This window comes from Argopecten irradians, chromosome 11 (genome assembly GCF_041381155.1).
Source record: "Argopecten irradians isolate NY chromosome 11, Ai_NY, whole genome shotgun sequence".
NCBI lineage: Eukaryota > Metazoa > Mollusca > Bivalvia > Pectinida > Pectinidae > Argopecten > Argopecten irradians.
This window is the reverse complement of record NC_091144.1, coordinates 41,228,267-41,245,090: the sequence shown is the minus strand read 5'-3', so window position 1 is coordinate 41,245,090 and position 16,824 is coordinate 41,228,267. Positions and strand designations below refer to the sequence as shown.

At 37.0% G+C, this 16,824-nt stretch overlaps 1 protein-coding gene across 1 annotated transcript in view; it reads right to left on the bottom strand.

Moving 5' to 3' along the window:
- Window positions 1-331: 331 nt before the first annotated feature.
- Window positions 332-16,824, bottom strand: part of LOC138335591 (armadillo-like helical domain-containing protein 3) — a 39,285-nt gene continuing 22,792 nt past the window's right edge. The window contains 9 exon segments of the mRNA XM_069284752.1: window positions 332-1,209; window positions 1,807-1,923; window positions 2,439-2,517; window positions 5,384-5,452; window positions 10,071-10,201; window positions 10,610-10,695; window positions 11,460-11,548; window positions 12,018-12,078; window positions 13,182-13,251. Coding sequence (XP_069140853.1) covers window positions 1,111-1,209; window positions 1,807-1,923; window positions 2,439-2,517; window positions 5,384-5,452; window positions 10,071-10,201; window positions 10,610-10,695; window positions 11,460-11,548; window positions 12,018-12,078; window positions 13,182-13,251 — 801 coding nt within the window. The 3' untranslated portion in view covers window positions 332-1,110.

Sequence of the window (16,824 nt, the reverse complement as noted above, 5' to 3'; positions counted from 1 at the left end):
TTTATACAAAATCTGATCCCCTTCCCCCAAGGATGTTTCTGACCAAATTTGGTTAAAATACGTACAGAACTATATGACATGATCAAAAGGAAATGTTGACGGACAGACCAGACAATGAACGCCATGCCATGGCATTAGATGATGACCCTTTGGGCCATGTGAGCTAGAAACACCAACATATACAGCCCATACCTCAACAGTCCATACCTCGATATTTCAAAGTTTATGAGACCGACAAAAACACTTTTTGACACGGCAAGACTTTGAATTATTACTGATGGAAATTTTGCTCTACCATATAGTTGCTACATAGTTGTGATACAGTTACATATAGATATACAATCAATTTTATTAAGTTAAATCTGACAAATACTTTATATTTATTTTATCAATATATTTTGGCAAATAATAACTTACTCTATAGTATAGTACAAATATTGCACTTGAAACGACAACACCTCCAAAGACATATGAAGATGTTTGTATATATACTGTACATTGTCACAGACTTATACACTTATGTATATATACTGTGCATATTCTAACAGACAGCTGTTCCAATCACACATGGATGTGTCCAATCAGAACACAATCTATAACAAGCACCACTAGTAAACCTATATTCCCCATATATTCCATTTCAATGCCCCATCTTACTCGAATATTAAAGTTAATAAAATCAAAGAAATATATATAAATAAGAAAACATATTATAATGTTACCTCAAAATGATAAAAACTTTCACCAGAGCAAATAAACCAAAATTACAATATAACAGAATTAGTTAAAGTTTGAAAAGCCAAAATATTTCCATTTCAGTCAAAATGTTAACATGTCAAATAAGTGGGTTTTTTTTCAAACATGTCCCTATTTCTTACCAAAATTCTAATTTTTGCCCAGTGAGCTTGATATGGGGAAATTATTTCTTATTAAACTCTTTTAAATAACTTATTGGTTGATTTCAATCTTCTGATTTTTTAATTTCCGTCGAGGAATCGAGGAATGAGAATAAGAAACCCTCATGTAAAACAAACACTGCTCATGTCATATTATGCAAATCAGACAGCACTGGAATGTCAAGGTCATAGCACAAGGTCATAGACAAGGTCATCACTCTGACATGGTGACCACGTCCTGTAGGACGTCGTGTTGTTTCAATGTCAGATAATTCCCCGTTGTTTTCCTCACGTCCAGCACAATTGACCGCACCTATAGACAGTCAGAAATAATTGATAAACAAACTGACAGCAATTCAGTGGCCATTTATATATCAAACCATTAACTATGTATCACTTATACTAGCTATAGTAAAGGAAAATAAACCTGCAGTTTCTCTCCAACATTGACTCTCTCCCTCCCCCCCCCCCTCCCCTCCCTCTCTCCTCCCCCCCTCCCATCCCTCTCTATCTCTCCCCCTCCCTCTTTCTCTTCTCCCCCTCCCTCTCTCTCTCCTCCTCCCTCTTTCTTTCCTCCCCCTCCCTCTCTCTCTCTCCCCCTCCCTCTTTCTTTCCTCCCCCTCCCTCTCTCTCTCTCTCCCCCTCCCCCTCTCTCTCTCCTCCCCCTCCCTCTCTCTCATCAAAAACTACATATGTGTTTATAGATTAGCAATATTACTTTTTGTAAAATTGCATACCTACTTGTATATTTTGTATCATATCTTGAAAAAAGCTTATGAGTTGTCATAAATAAAGTTGTCTGATCCGTTTGTCAGTTATTTACAATAAGGTTTAAACTAAAGCCATATGTAGAGATGTTTCCTTATAAGCATTACACATGATTGGGATACTGTTTTTATTCAGATCTTACCAGCTGAGTGAAGAATGCGTTTTCTCTTGGTTTTTCTGAGTAGCGTTCAAACTGATCCAGACTATCTTGCAGTTTTAGTGTCAATGAGTCATAGTTACTCTTGACAACCTCCAAAACCTGTTTACAAGTAAAACAATGCATCATTAGACCTCCGTTATATATACCCTATCATCTACGATACTCCAGGGGCTGCTATCACTGTCTTTAAATCAACCCCTGAACCTTCCTCGAATTAAAAAGGTGTTGGTGTGATTTTTGGGAATACAAAATTCATGAATTTGAAAATGAAGTATTTCAAATAACACACGGAAAAACATCACCGATAGTGCAATTGTAAAAGACAAGCATTGTGAAAATTGTACAGAAGGTTTTTTTTATTAACTCATACCTTCAATTAGGGTGTGAAATTAACAAAACAACATTTAATTTTCATTGTGAATTGTTATCATTGTTTTGATGTGCTCAGGCTCCCCGAGCGTAGCTATAATTGCTGTTTCATAGCTGCATCGAAAATATGAATTTTTATTCTTCAAGTTAGAAAATCACCAGATTGTTTGTATGACAAAGAAACATCGCTCCAAATCTTTGTCATGTGTAAGTAACATAAGGTGCTACATGTCGTTAATACTTACTTGTTCCTCTGTGAGAGAAGCCAGCTGATTATCCGCCGCCCAGGCGTCCACTTTTGGTGTAAAATGGTTGATAATGGCTCTACAATGTTACAAAATGACTTAACAATAAATTGCTCTCATGAAATTTACATGACTGTACAGGAAGTAGTTATTAGTCTCACTCCCAGAAGTTTTTGAGAAAATAACATAAATTTACATGACTGTACAGGAAGTAGTTATTAGTCTCACTCCCAGAAGTTTTTGAGAAAATAACATAAATTTACATGACTGTACAGGAAGTAGTTATTAGTCTCACTCCCAGAAGTTTTTGAGAAAATAACATAAATTACATGACTGTACAGGAAGTAGTTATTAGTCTCACTCCCAGAAGTTTTTGAGAAAATAACATAAATTTACATGACTGTACAGGAAGTAGTTATTAGTCTCACTCCCCAGAAGTTTTTGAGAAAATAACATAAATTTACATGACTGTACAGGAAGTAGTTATTAGTCTCACTCCCCAGAAGTTTTTGAGAAAATAACATAAATTTACATGACTGTACAGGAAGTAGTTATTAGTCTCACCCCCCAGAAGTTTTTGAGAAAATTACATAAATTGTCCACTGTTGTTATGTGCTAATTAATTAAACCTATAAAGGTTAGTGCAATTACTTATACTTACTTAGAAATAATTTTGTAAATTATCTAAAACCTCCATCAAGATATATGATATATCATTGATGATAATTACTTCTGTTTGATCATACCTGATATTTAGGAGATGGTTTGTTTGTCTATCATACCTGATATTTAGGAGATGGTTTGTCAGTCTATCATACCTGATATTTAGGAGATGGTTTGTCAGTCTATCATACCTGATATTTAGGAGATGGTTTGTCAGTCTATCATATCTGATATTTAGGAGATGGTTTGTCAGTCTATTGTACCTGATATTTAGGAGATGGTTTGTCTGTCTATTGTACCTGATATTTAGGAGATGGTTTGTCTGTCTATCGTACCTGATATTTAGGAGATGGTTTGTCAGTCTATCGTACCTGATATTTAGGAGATGGTTTGTCAGTCTATCGTACCTGATATTTAGGAGATGGTTTGTCAGTCTATTGTACCTGATATTTAGGAGATGGTTTGTCTGTCTATCGTACCTGATATTTAGGAGATGGTTTGTCTGTCTATTGTACCTGATATTTAGGAGATGGTTTGTCAGTCTATCGTACCTGATATTTAGGAGATGGTTTGTCAGTCTATTGTACCTGATATTTAGGAGATGGTTTGTCTGTCTATTGTACCTGATATTTCGGAGATGGTTTGTCAGTCTATCATACCTGATATTTAGGAGATGGTTTGTCAGTCTATCATACCTGATATTTAGGAGATGGTTTGTCTGTCTATCCTACCTGATATTTAGGAGATGGTTTGTCTGTCTATTGTACCTGATATTTAGGAGATGGTTTGTCTGTCTATTGTACCTGATATTTAGGAGATGGTTTGTCAGTCTATCATACCTGATATTTAGGAGATGGTTGTCTGTCTATCATACCTGATATTTAGGAGATGGTTTGTCTGTCTATTGTACCTGATATTTAGGAGATGGTTTGTCTGTCTATTGTACCTGATATTTAGGAGATGGTTTGTCTGTCTATACATCTGATATTTAGGAGATGGTTTGTCTGTCTATCATACCTGATATTTAGGAGATGGTTTGTCTGTCTATTGTACCTGATATTTAGGAGATGGTTTGTCTGTCTATTGTACCTGATATTTAGGAGATGGTTTGTCTGTCTATTGTACCTGATATTTAGGAGATGGTTTGTCTGTCTATTGTACCTGATATTTAGGAGATGGTTTGTCAGTCTATTGTACCTGATATTTAGGAGATGGTTTGTCTGTCTATTGTACCTGATATTTAGGAGATGGTTTGTCAGTCTATTGTACCTGATATTTAGGAGGATGGTTTGTCAGTCTATTGTACCTGATATTTAGGAGATGGTTTGTCTGTCTATTGTACCTGATATTTAGGAGATGGTTTGTCTGTCTATTGTACCTGATATTTAGGAGATGGTTTGTCTGTCTATTGTACCTGATATTTAGGAGATGGTTTGTCTGTCTATTGTACCTGATATTTAGGAGATGGTTTGTCTGTCTATCATGTACCTGATATTTAGGAGATGGTTTGTCTGTCTATTGTACCTGATATTTAGGAGATGGTTTGTCTGTCTATTGTACCTGATATTTAGGAGATGGTTTGTCAGTCTATTGTACCTGATATTTAGGAGATGGTTTTGTCTGTCTATCATACCTGATATTTTAGGAGATGGTTTGTCTGTCTATTGTACCTGATATTTAGGAGATGGTTTGTCAGTCTATTGTACCTGATATTTAGGAGATGGTTTGTCAGTCTATCATACCTGATATTTAGGAGATGGTTTGTCTGTCTATTGTACCTGATATTTAGGAGATGGTTTGTCTGTCTATTGTACCTGATATTTAGGAGATGGTTTGTCAGTCTATTGTACCTGATATTTAGGAGATGGTTTGTCAGTCTATTGTACCTGATATTTAGGAGATGGTTTGTCTGTCTATTGTACCTGATATTTAGGAGATGGTTTGTCAGTCTATTGTACCTGATATTTAGGAGATGGTTTGTCAGTCTATTGTACCTGATATTTAGGAGATGGTTTGTCAGTCTATTGTACCTGATATTTAGGAGATGGTTTGTCAGTCTATTGTACCTGATATTTAGGAGATGGTTTGTCTGTCTATTGTACCTGATATTTAGGAGATGGTTTGTCAGTCTATTGTACCTGATATTTAGGAGATGGTTTGTCTCTCTATTGTACCTGATATTTAGGAGATGGTTTGTCTGTCTATTGTACCTGATATTTAGGAGATGGTTTGTCAGTCTATTGTACCTGATATTTAGGAGATGGTTTGTCTGTCTATTGTACCTGATATTTAGGAGATGGTTTGTCAGTCTATTACCTGATATTTAGGAGATGGTTGTCAGTCTATTGTACCTGATATTTAGGAGATGGTTTGTCAGTCTATTGTACCTGATATTTAGGAGATGGTTTGTCTGTCTATTGTACCTGATATTTAGGAGATGGTTTGTCTGTCTATTGTACCTGATATTTAGGAGATGGTTTGTCAGTCTATTGTACCTGATATTTAGGAGATGGTTTGTCTGTCTATTGTACCTGATATTTAGGAGATGGTTTGTCTGTCTATTGTACCTGATATTTAGGAGATGGTTTGTCAGTCTATTGTACCTGATATTTAGGAGATGGTTTGTCAGTCTATTGTACCTGATATTTAGGAGATGGTTTGTCAGTCTATTGTACCTGATATTTAGGAGATGGTTTGTCAGTCTATTGTACCTGATATTTAGGAGATGGTTTGTCTGTCTATTGTACCTGATATTTAGGAGATGGTTTGTCTGTCTATTGTACCTGATATTTAGGAGATGGTTTGTCTGTCTATTGTACCTGATATTTTAGGAGATGGTTTGTCAGTCTATCATACCTGATATTTAGGAGATGGTTTGTCTGTCTATTGTACCTGATATTTAGGAGATGGTTTGTCAGTCTATTGTACCTGATATTTAGGAGATGGTTTGTCAGTCTATTGTACCTGATATTTAGGAGATGGTTTGTCAGTCTATTGTACCTGATATTTAGGAGATGGTTTGTCTGTCTATTGTACCTGATATTTAGGAGATGGTTTGTCAGTCTATCATACCTGATATTTAGGAGATGGTTTGTCAGTCTATTGTACCTGATATTTAGGAGATGGTTTGTCAGTCTATTGTACCTGATATTTAGGAGATGGTTTGTCAGTCTATTGTACCTGATATTTAGGAGATGGTTTGTCTGTCTATTGTATATGATATTTAGGAGATGGTTTGTCAGTCTATTGTACCTGATATTTAGGAGATGGTTTGTCAGTCTATTGTACCTGATATTTAGGAGATGGTTTGTCAGTCTATTGTACCTGATATTTAGGAGATGGTTTGTCTGTCTATTGTACCTGATATTTAGGAGATGGTTTGTCTGTCTATTGTACCTGATATTTAGGAGATGGTTTGTCAGTCTATTGTACCTGATATTTAGGAGATGGTTTGTCAGTCTATCATACCTGATATTTAGGAGATGGTTTGTCAGTCTATTGTACCTGATATTTAGGAGATGGTTTGTCTGTCTATTGTACCTGATATTTAGGAGATGGTTTGTCAGTCTATTGTACCTGATATTTAGGAGATGGTTTGTCAGTCTATCATACCTGATATTTAGGAGATGGTTTGTCAGTCTATTGTACCTGATATTTAGGAGATGGTTTGTCAGTCTATTGTACCTGATATTTAGGAGATGGTTTGTCAGTCTATTGTACCTGATATTTAGGAGATGGTTTGTCAGTCTATTGTACCTGATATTTAGGAGATGGTTTGTCAGTCTATTGTACCTGATATTTAGGAGATGGTTTGTCTGTCTATTGTACCTGATATTTAGGAGATGGTTTGTCAGTCTATTGTACCTGATATTTAGGAGATGGTTTGTCAGTCTATTGTACCTGATATTTAGGAGATGGTTTGTCTGTCTATTGTACCTGATATTTTAGAGATGGTTTGTCTGTCTATTGTACCTGATATTTAGGAGATGGTTTGTCAGTCTATTGTACCTGATATTTAGGAGATGGTTTGTCAGTCTATTGTACCTGATATTTAGGAGATGGTTTGTCTGTCTATTGTACCTGATATTTAGGAGATGGTTTGTCAGTCTATCATACCTGATATTTAGGAGATGGTTTGTCAGTCTATTGTACCTGATATTTAGGAGATGGTTTGTCTGTCTATTGTACATGATATTTAGGAGATGGTTTGTCTGTCTATTGTACCTGATATTTAGGAGATGGTTTGTCTGTCTATTGTACCTGATATTTAGGAGATTTGGTCTTGTACCTGATATTTAGGAGATGGTTTGTCAGTCTATTGTACCTGATATTTAGGAGATGGTTTGTCTGTCTATTGTACCTGATATTTAGGAGATGGTTTGTCTGTCTATCGTACCTGATATTTAGGAGATGGTTTGTCTGTCTATTGTACCTGATATTTAGGAGATGGTTTGTCAGTCTATTGTACCTGATATTTAGGAGATGGTTTGTCTGTCTATTGTACCTGATATTTAGGAGATGGTTTGTCAGTCTATTGTACCTGATATTTAGGAGATGGTTTGTCTGTCTATTGTACCTGATATTTAGGAGATGGTTTGTCTGTCTATTGTACCTGATATTTAGGAGATGGTTTGTCTGTCTATTGTACCTGATATTTAGGAGATGGTTTGTCAGTCTATTGTACCTGATATTTAGGAGATGGTTTGTCAGTCTATTGTACCTGATATTTAGGAGATGGTTTGTCTGTCTATTGTACCTGATAGATGGTTTGTCTGTCTATTGTACCTGATATTTAGGAGATGGTTTGTCTGTCTATTGTACCTGATATTTAGGAGATGGTTTGTCTGTCTATTGTACCTGATATTTAGGAGATGGTTTGTCAGTCTATTGTACCTGATATTTAGGAGATGGTTTGTCTGTCTATTGTACCTGATATTTAGGAGATGGTTTGTCTGTCTATTGTACCTGATATTTAGGAGATGGTTTGTCAGTCTATTGTACCTGATATTTAGGAGATGGTTTGTCTGTCTATTGTACCTGATATTTAGGAGATGGTTTGTCTGTCTATTGTACCTGATATTTAGGAGATGGTTTGTCAGTCTATTGTACCTGATATTTAGGAGATGGTTTGTCAGTCTATTGTACCTGATATTTAGGAGATGGTTTGTCAGTCTATTGTACCTGATATTTAGGAGATGGTTTGTCTGTCTATTGTACCTGATATTTAGGAGATGGTTTGTCAGTCTATTGTACCTGATATTTAGGAGATGGTTTGTCTGTCTATTGTACCTGATATTTAGGAGATGGTTTGTCCTATTGTACCTGATATTTAGGAGATGGTTTGTCAGTCTATTTTTAGGAGATGGTTTGTCTGTCTTTATTGTACCTGATATTTAGGAGATGGTTTGTCAGTCTATTGTACCTGATATTTAGGAGATGGTTTGTTGTCATCATAACTGTATTTAGGAGATGGTTTGTCATCTATTGTACCTGATATTTAGGAGATGGTTTGTCAGATCTATTGTACTGATATTTAGGAGATGGTTTGTCTGTCTATTGTACCTGATATTTAGGAGATGGGTTTGTCTGTCTATCAATACCTGTACATGATATTTAGGAGATGGTTTTTGTCAGTCTATTGTACCTGATATTTAGGAGATGGTTTGTCAGTCTATTGTACCTGATATTTAGGAGATGGTTTGTCAGTCTATTGTACCAATGATATTTAGGAGATGGTTGTCTGTCTATTGTACCTGATATTTAGGAGATGGTTTGTTCAGTCTATTGTACATATCTGAAATATTTAGGAGATGGTTTGTACATATCTGATATTTAGGAGATGGTTTGTATACCCATTGAGTATAAGTGACTAGGGAGATGGTTACCCTTAACCTCATTTTTAGTATAAGTTGATAACCTTACCCATTGAGTATACCCTTACCCATTGAGTATAAGTTGATAACCCTTACCCATTGAGTATAAGTTGATCAACATTTACCCATTGAGTATAAGTTAACCCTTACCCATTGAGTATAAGTTGAGTAACCCTTACCCATTGAGTATGAGTTGATAACCCTTACCCATTGAGTATAAGTTGATAACACTTACCCATTGAGTATGAGTTGATAACATTACCCATTGGATAGTTGATAACCCTTACCCATTGAGTATAAGTTGATAACACCTTACCCATTGAGTATAAGTTGATAACCCTTACCCATTGAGTATAAGTTGATAACACCTTACCCATTGAGTATAGTTGATAACCCTTACCCATTGAGTATAAGTTGATAACACTTACCCATTGAGTATAAGTTGATAACCCTTACCCATTGAGTATGAGTTGTCAACATTTACCCATTGAGTATAAGTTGATAACCCTTACCCATTGAGTATAAGTTGATAACACTAACCCATTGAGTATGAGTTGATAACACTTACCCATTGAGTATAAGTTGTCAACATTTACCCATTGAGTATAAGTTGATAACCCTTACCCATTGAGTATAAGTTGATAACCCTTACCCATTGAGTATAAGTTGATAACCCTTACCCATTGAGTATAAGTTGATAACCCTTACCCATTGAGTATAAGTTGATAACCCTTACCCATTGAGTATAAGTTGATAACACTTACCCATTGAGTATAAGTTGATAACACTTACCCATTGAGTATAAGTTGATAACACTTACCCATTGAGTATAAGTTGATAACACTTACCCATTGAGTATAAGTTGATAACACTTACCCATTGAGTATAAGTTGATAACACTTACCCATTGAGTATAAGTTGATAACACTTACCCATTGAGTATAAATTGATAACCCTTACCCATTGAGTATAAGTTGATAACACTTACCCATTGAGTATAAGTTGATAACACTTACCCATTGAGTATAAGTTGATAACACTTACCCATTGAGTATAAGTTGATAACACTTACCCATTGAGTATAAGTTGATAACACTTACCCATTGAGTATAAGTTGTCAAACACCTGATGCATTCTCACAATCTCATAGTAAAGCTCGTCGTAACTTGTTGGGTTTGGCAAAAATGTGTCACCGTACGTGATAAATAAGTTGAAAATATTCACAACCTAGAAATACAATATTGAAGATAATTTTAGTCCAACATGAGGAGCACATCTACGTGACTTAGTGCTGAAGCATGCTTCTTTGGCTTAGTCAGTAGAGCTGTAGATTTTCACATTGGAGACCAAGGCTTGATTCCGATTGTTTTTTTAAACAAACTATCTTATTTTGTGGATATAATGCATACTCGTATATAGTACGATTTTCAGAAATTTAATTTTGTATTGCTAACCAGTGCTTCAAACAACCTTTTATAATTATATATCAAGTGACTGGTTGGGCTACTGTCCTGGGTAGCTGCGAGTTACTGGACATAATGATATAATGATTTAACATAATTAATAATTATAATTAACTGACAAGATGAGTTTGATATTGTCTCCATTTTATTGATGCCTCTGGGAGATACAAACCTTTGATGCTAGATGAAATATGTTGGTATGTTTCTTCACCAGGAGCGATTCGTGTGACAGAACAAACTTCAGCAGATTAATTAGAGCTGAAAAACAAACCAAGTCGGAAATCTTATCAACCAATCAGAACATAGTATAAAATTTAATCAACCAATCAGAACAAAGTATCAAATTCAATCAAACAACCAATCAGAACAAAGTATCAAATTCAATCAACCAATCCATCAGAGCAAAGTATAAAATTCAATCAACCAACCAATCAGAACAAAGTATAAAATTCAATCAATCAACCAATCAGAGCAAAGTATAAAATTCAATCAACCTACCAATCAGAACAAAGTATAAAATTCAATCAATCAACCAATCAGAACAAAGTATTAAATTCAATCAATCAACCAATCAGAACAAAGTATTAAATTCAATCAACCAATCAGAGCAAAGTATAAAATTCAATCAATCAACCAATCAGAACAAAGTATTAAATTCAATCAACCAATCAGAGCAAAGTATAAAATTCAATCAATCAACCAATCAGAACAAAGTATTAAATTCAATCAACCAATCAGAGCAAAGTATAAAATTCAATCAATCAACAAATCAGAACAAAGTATAAAATTTAATCAACCAATCAGAACAAAGTATAAAATTTAATCGACTAATCAGAACATATTATAAAAACCGATCAGATAACAGCCTCAATTCAACCAAACAGAGCATGCTCAGCCTAAAGCTTACTGTTTAATTAGAGTGTTATCTTATTGATGGTGACAATCATTACTGGATTTCCCTGTAGATGACTGAACTTACAGGTAACTAAACAACATGTCACTTTCTGTAGGTTCACACTTACCTGTCCATAATTCCTTCCAGGGATACTGGAGTCTTACTCGGCATTTCTTTTGGTAACATAAGACTCGCTGTGTGATACCTAGGCATCGACTGTGAAAATCAAGACAAACGGAATTCACACATTCCTTCATTGTTCTGTTCATACTTTCAAACTTTATGATATATGATTTAACTTGAGTTTGAAATAAATAAGAGATCCTAGCGGGATCTTGGAGCCCACCAAAGATTGATCTATGTCTGACAATTGAAAAAGGGATCTTTCTCTGCTTTTCAAACTTCATACTTCAAATCCAAGATGGTGGCCTTTTGGTCATCTTGTTGACCGATCGGTCCAAAAATGCAATATGCACAACTAGGGCCCTAGGGGAACCTATAATGAAATTTGAGAAAAACTCCTTCTGTACTTTTAGAGAAATAGCGATAACAACAATTGTTAACGGATGGAAGAACAGACCACAACGAATGGCGATTTGATGGGCTTAAAAGTCAGAAGTTTGAATTTTCTTTATGAAGATATGAAATTGTATCCCTGTTGTTTATCAAAGTTTAAAATACTTACAGATACAACTCAATTGGAAAATTTTTCATCATATGACTCATCGTAAACTCTACCATTAAATCTGTAAGAGAGAAATAAAATATTCACACCACAAACTAACACTATATTGAAGAAAAGAAGATGATATTTACCTGAAATTATATATACCGTATTCTCCCTATTAAGAGCGCCTCCTCTAATAAGGGCGCCCCCACGTTTTTTGCTGAAAAAATCAACTAATTTCATACAATTTTTGTGCCAGATTGTGACGATTTGTCTTTGCAGACCCTAATGAAATACAGTTTCACATCAATCTGATGCTTACCAGATATCCGATCAGCTTGTATAAACACTAAATTTATTGCATTGGACAACTTTGGACATCTTTGCCAAGTGTTTACACATAGAAACAGAGAGAACGCCATGTTCAAAACAAAGCGTGTCATTTGAATGTCCCACACACGTGTATGGATGATGACTGGCAACAACATTTTAGTGGTGTCTATACAGGTTTTATGAATACTTACTGTATATCTATGATATAGGTTCCTAAATAACAGAAATATTATCATTTCTAAGCATTTTATTGTGTGCTCTTGTCAGTATTTCCCATCTGCCACAAAACGAAAGTAGCGATCGAAAACACCGTCCACCATTTTGTGTAAGCATTGTAAACAAACAGACTAGCATGAAATGCAAAACTTCCGTGAAACAGACATGTTTAACCAATGTTTCAAACTTCTGTTGCATACATTTCTTCATTATTATGTATTTTCAATACTTACTTGACTTCAAAACGTAAGTTGGTTATAGTAAGTTTTAGAAAAATACGAAACTAAAAGCAAGATGACTATAGTCTGTTTCAGAAAAAAAACAACTAAAAATGGTCTCAAATAATGGCGCCCCCCACAGCCATTTACCGGCGCCCTCATTAGGGAAAATACAGTATATATTTTCTCTTCCAAATGCATTTTAAAATTTACACTTCAGGAGAAAATAAGTATCATAAATGGAGAGTGAAATGAGAATGAATATGAGAAGAAAAATTATTTCATCATCATTTTATTTCAGTTGGAAAGGTTTTTTGCATTGATTTATTTTCATTTGTTCATGAGATTTATATGAAACCTTTAAACTATATCATAATGATTATTGAACCTAGATTACAATGATGATTGTACTTACCTAATACTGCACAAACTAAAGGCCTGGAGGGGATGCTATTGGCTACTTTCACTTTCCGATGTCTCATAGGCTATAAAAGAACATTATGTGATTCAACATTGCAATTAGATAACAAAACCATTTTATGTGTGCCCTGATTATCTATTTGATTTTTAGTATTTTGTCAGTCAAAACAAAAGTTCAATCATTCAAACATATCGTATTCAATCTAATGAGCGCTTAAAAAATGAAGCAAATAAAGGGGCGCTCAATAGAAACAAATTTGGACTAGCCTTTCATAAAATGATTCTACAAAGTAAGCCATAAATCAATTTGCAAAAGAAATCGGTAAGGAAACCAACACAGTCTTAATATTTTCAGTTTACATTTAATTTAAAGTTAATGAACTTGAAGCCTATAAAAGTGAGGAGTGCTTATAGGGATGGGGCACTTACTGGGTTGACTACGCTAAGTATAGGGATGGGGCATTTACTGGGTTGACTACGCTAAGTATAGGGATGGGGCGCTTACTGGGTTGGCTACGCTAATTATAGGGATGGGGCACTTACTGGGTTGACTACGCTAATTATAGGGATGGGGCACTTACTGGGTTGACTACGCTAATTATAGGGATGGGGCACTTACTGGGTTGACTATGCTAATTATAGGGATGGGACACTTACTGGGTTGACTACGCTAATTATAGGGATGGGGCACTTACTGGGTTGACTACGCTAATTACTACGCTAATTATAGGGATGGGACACTTACTGGGTTGACTATGCTAATTATAGGGATGGGCACTTACTGGGTTGACTATGCTAATTATAGGGATGGGCACTTACTGGGTTTGACTACAATAATTATAGGGATGGGGCACTTACTGGGTTGTCTACGCTAATTATAGGGATGGGGCACTTACTGGGTTGACTACGCTAATTATAGGGATGGGGCACTTACTGGGTTGACTACGCTAATTATAGGGATGGGGCACTTACTGGGTTGACTACGCTAATTACTACGCTAATTATAGGGATGGGACACTTACTGGGTTGACTACGCTAATTATAGGGATGGGGCACTTACTGGTTTGACTACGCTAATTATAGGGATGGGGCACTTACTGGGTTGACTACGCTAATTATAGGGATGGGGCACTTACTGGGTTGACTACGCTAATTATAGGGATGGGGCACTTACTGGGTTGACTACGCTAATTATAGGGATGGGGCACTTACTAGTTTGACTAGGCTAAGTATAGGGATGGGGCACTTACTGGGTTGACTATGCTAATTATAGGGATGGGGCACTTACTGGGTTGACTACGCTAATTATAGGGATGGGGCACTTACTGGGTTGACTACGCTAATTATAGGGATGGGGCACTTACTGGGTTGACTACGCTAATTATAGGGATGGGACACTTACTGGGTTGACTATGCTAATTATAGGGATGGGGCACTTACTGGGTTGACTATGCTAATTATAGGGATGGGGCACTTACTGGGTTGACTACGCTAATTATAGGGATGGGGCACTTACTGGGTTGACTACGCTAATTATAGGGATGGGGCACTTACTGGGTTGACTACGCTAATTATAGGGATGGGACACTTACTGGGTTGACTACGCTAATTATAGGGATGGGGCACTTACTGGGTTGACTACGCTAATTATAGGGATGGGGCACTTACTGGGTTGACTACGCTAATTATAGGGATGGGGCACTTACTGGGTTGACTACGCTAATTATAGGGATGGGGCACTTACTGGGTTGACTACGCTAATTACTACGCTAATTATAGGGATGGGGCACTTACTGGGTTGACTACGCTAATTATAGGGATGGGGCACTTACTGGGTTGACTATGCTAATTATAGGGATGGGGCACTTACTGGGTTGACTATGCTAATTATAGGGATGGGGCACTTACTGGGTTGACTATGCTAATTATAGGGATGGGGCACTTACTGGGTTGACTACGCTAATTATAGGGATGGGGCACTTACTGGGTTGACTACGCTAATTATAGGGATGGGGCACTTACTGGGTTGACTACGCTAATTATAGGGATGGGGCACTTACTGGGTTGACTACGCTAATTATAGGGATGGGGCACTTACTGGGTTGACTACGCTAATTATAGGGATGGGGCACTTACTGGGTTGACTACGCTAATTATAGGGATGGGGCACTTACTGGGTTGACTACGCTAATTATAGGGATGGGGCACTTACTGGGTTGACTACGCTAATTATAGGGATGGGGCACTTACTGGGTTGACTACGCTAATTATAGGGATGGGGCACTTACTGGGTTGACTACGCTAATTATAGGGATGGGGCACTTACTGGTTTGACTACGCTAATTATAGGGATGGGGCACTTACTGGGTTGACTACGCTAATTATAGGGATGGGGCACTTACTGGGTTGACTACGCTAATTATAGGGATGGGGCACTTACTGGGTTGACTACGCTAATTATAGGGATGGGGCACTTACTGGGTTGACTACGCTAATTATAGGGATGGGGCACTTACTGGGTTGACTACGCTAATTATAGGGATGGGGCACTTACTGGGTTGACTACGCTAATTATAGGGATGGGGCACTTACTGGTTGACTACGCTAATTATAGGGATGGGGCACTTACTGGGTTGACTACGCTAATTATAGGGATGGGGCACTTACTGGGTTGACTACGCTAATTATAGGGATGGGGCACTTACTGGGTTGACTATGCTAATTATAGGGATGGGGCACTTACTGGGTTGACTACGCTAAATTATAGGGATGGGGCACTTACTGGGTTGACTACGCTAATTATAGGGATGGGGCACTTACTGGGTTGACTATGCTAATTATAGGGATGGGGCACTTACTGGGTTGACTACGCTAATTATAGGGATGGGGCACTTACTGGGTTGACTACGCTAATTATAGGGATGGGGCACTTACTGGGTTGACTATGCTAATTATAGGGATGGGACACTTACTGGGTTGACTACGCTAATTATAGGGATGGGGCACTTACTGGGTTGCTACGCTAATTATAGGGATGGGGCACACTTACTGGGTTGACTACGCTAATTATAGGGATGGGACACTTACTGGGTTGACTATGCTAATTATAGGGATGGGGCACTTACTGGGTTGACTACGCTAATTATAGGGATGGGACACTTACTGGGTTGACTATTGCTAATTATAGGGATGGGACACTTACTGGGTTGACTACGCTAATTATAGGGATGGGGCACTTACTGGGTTGACTACGCTAATTACTACGCTAATTATAGGGATGGGACACTTACTGGGTTGACTATGCTAATTATAGGGATGGGGCACTTACTGGGTTGACTACGCTAATATGGGATGGACACTACGCTAAATTATAGGGATGGGGCACTTACTGGGTTGACTATGCTAATTATAGGGATGGGACACTTACTGGGTTGACTACTTAAATTATAGGGATGGGGCACTTACTGGGTTGACTACGCTAATTATAGGGATGGGGCACTTACTGGGTTGACTACGCTAATTATAGGGATGGGGCACTTACTGGGTTGACTATGCTAATTATAGGGATGGGACACTTACTGGGTTGACTATGCTAATTATAGGGATGGGGCACTTACTGGGTTGACTACGACTATGCT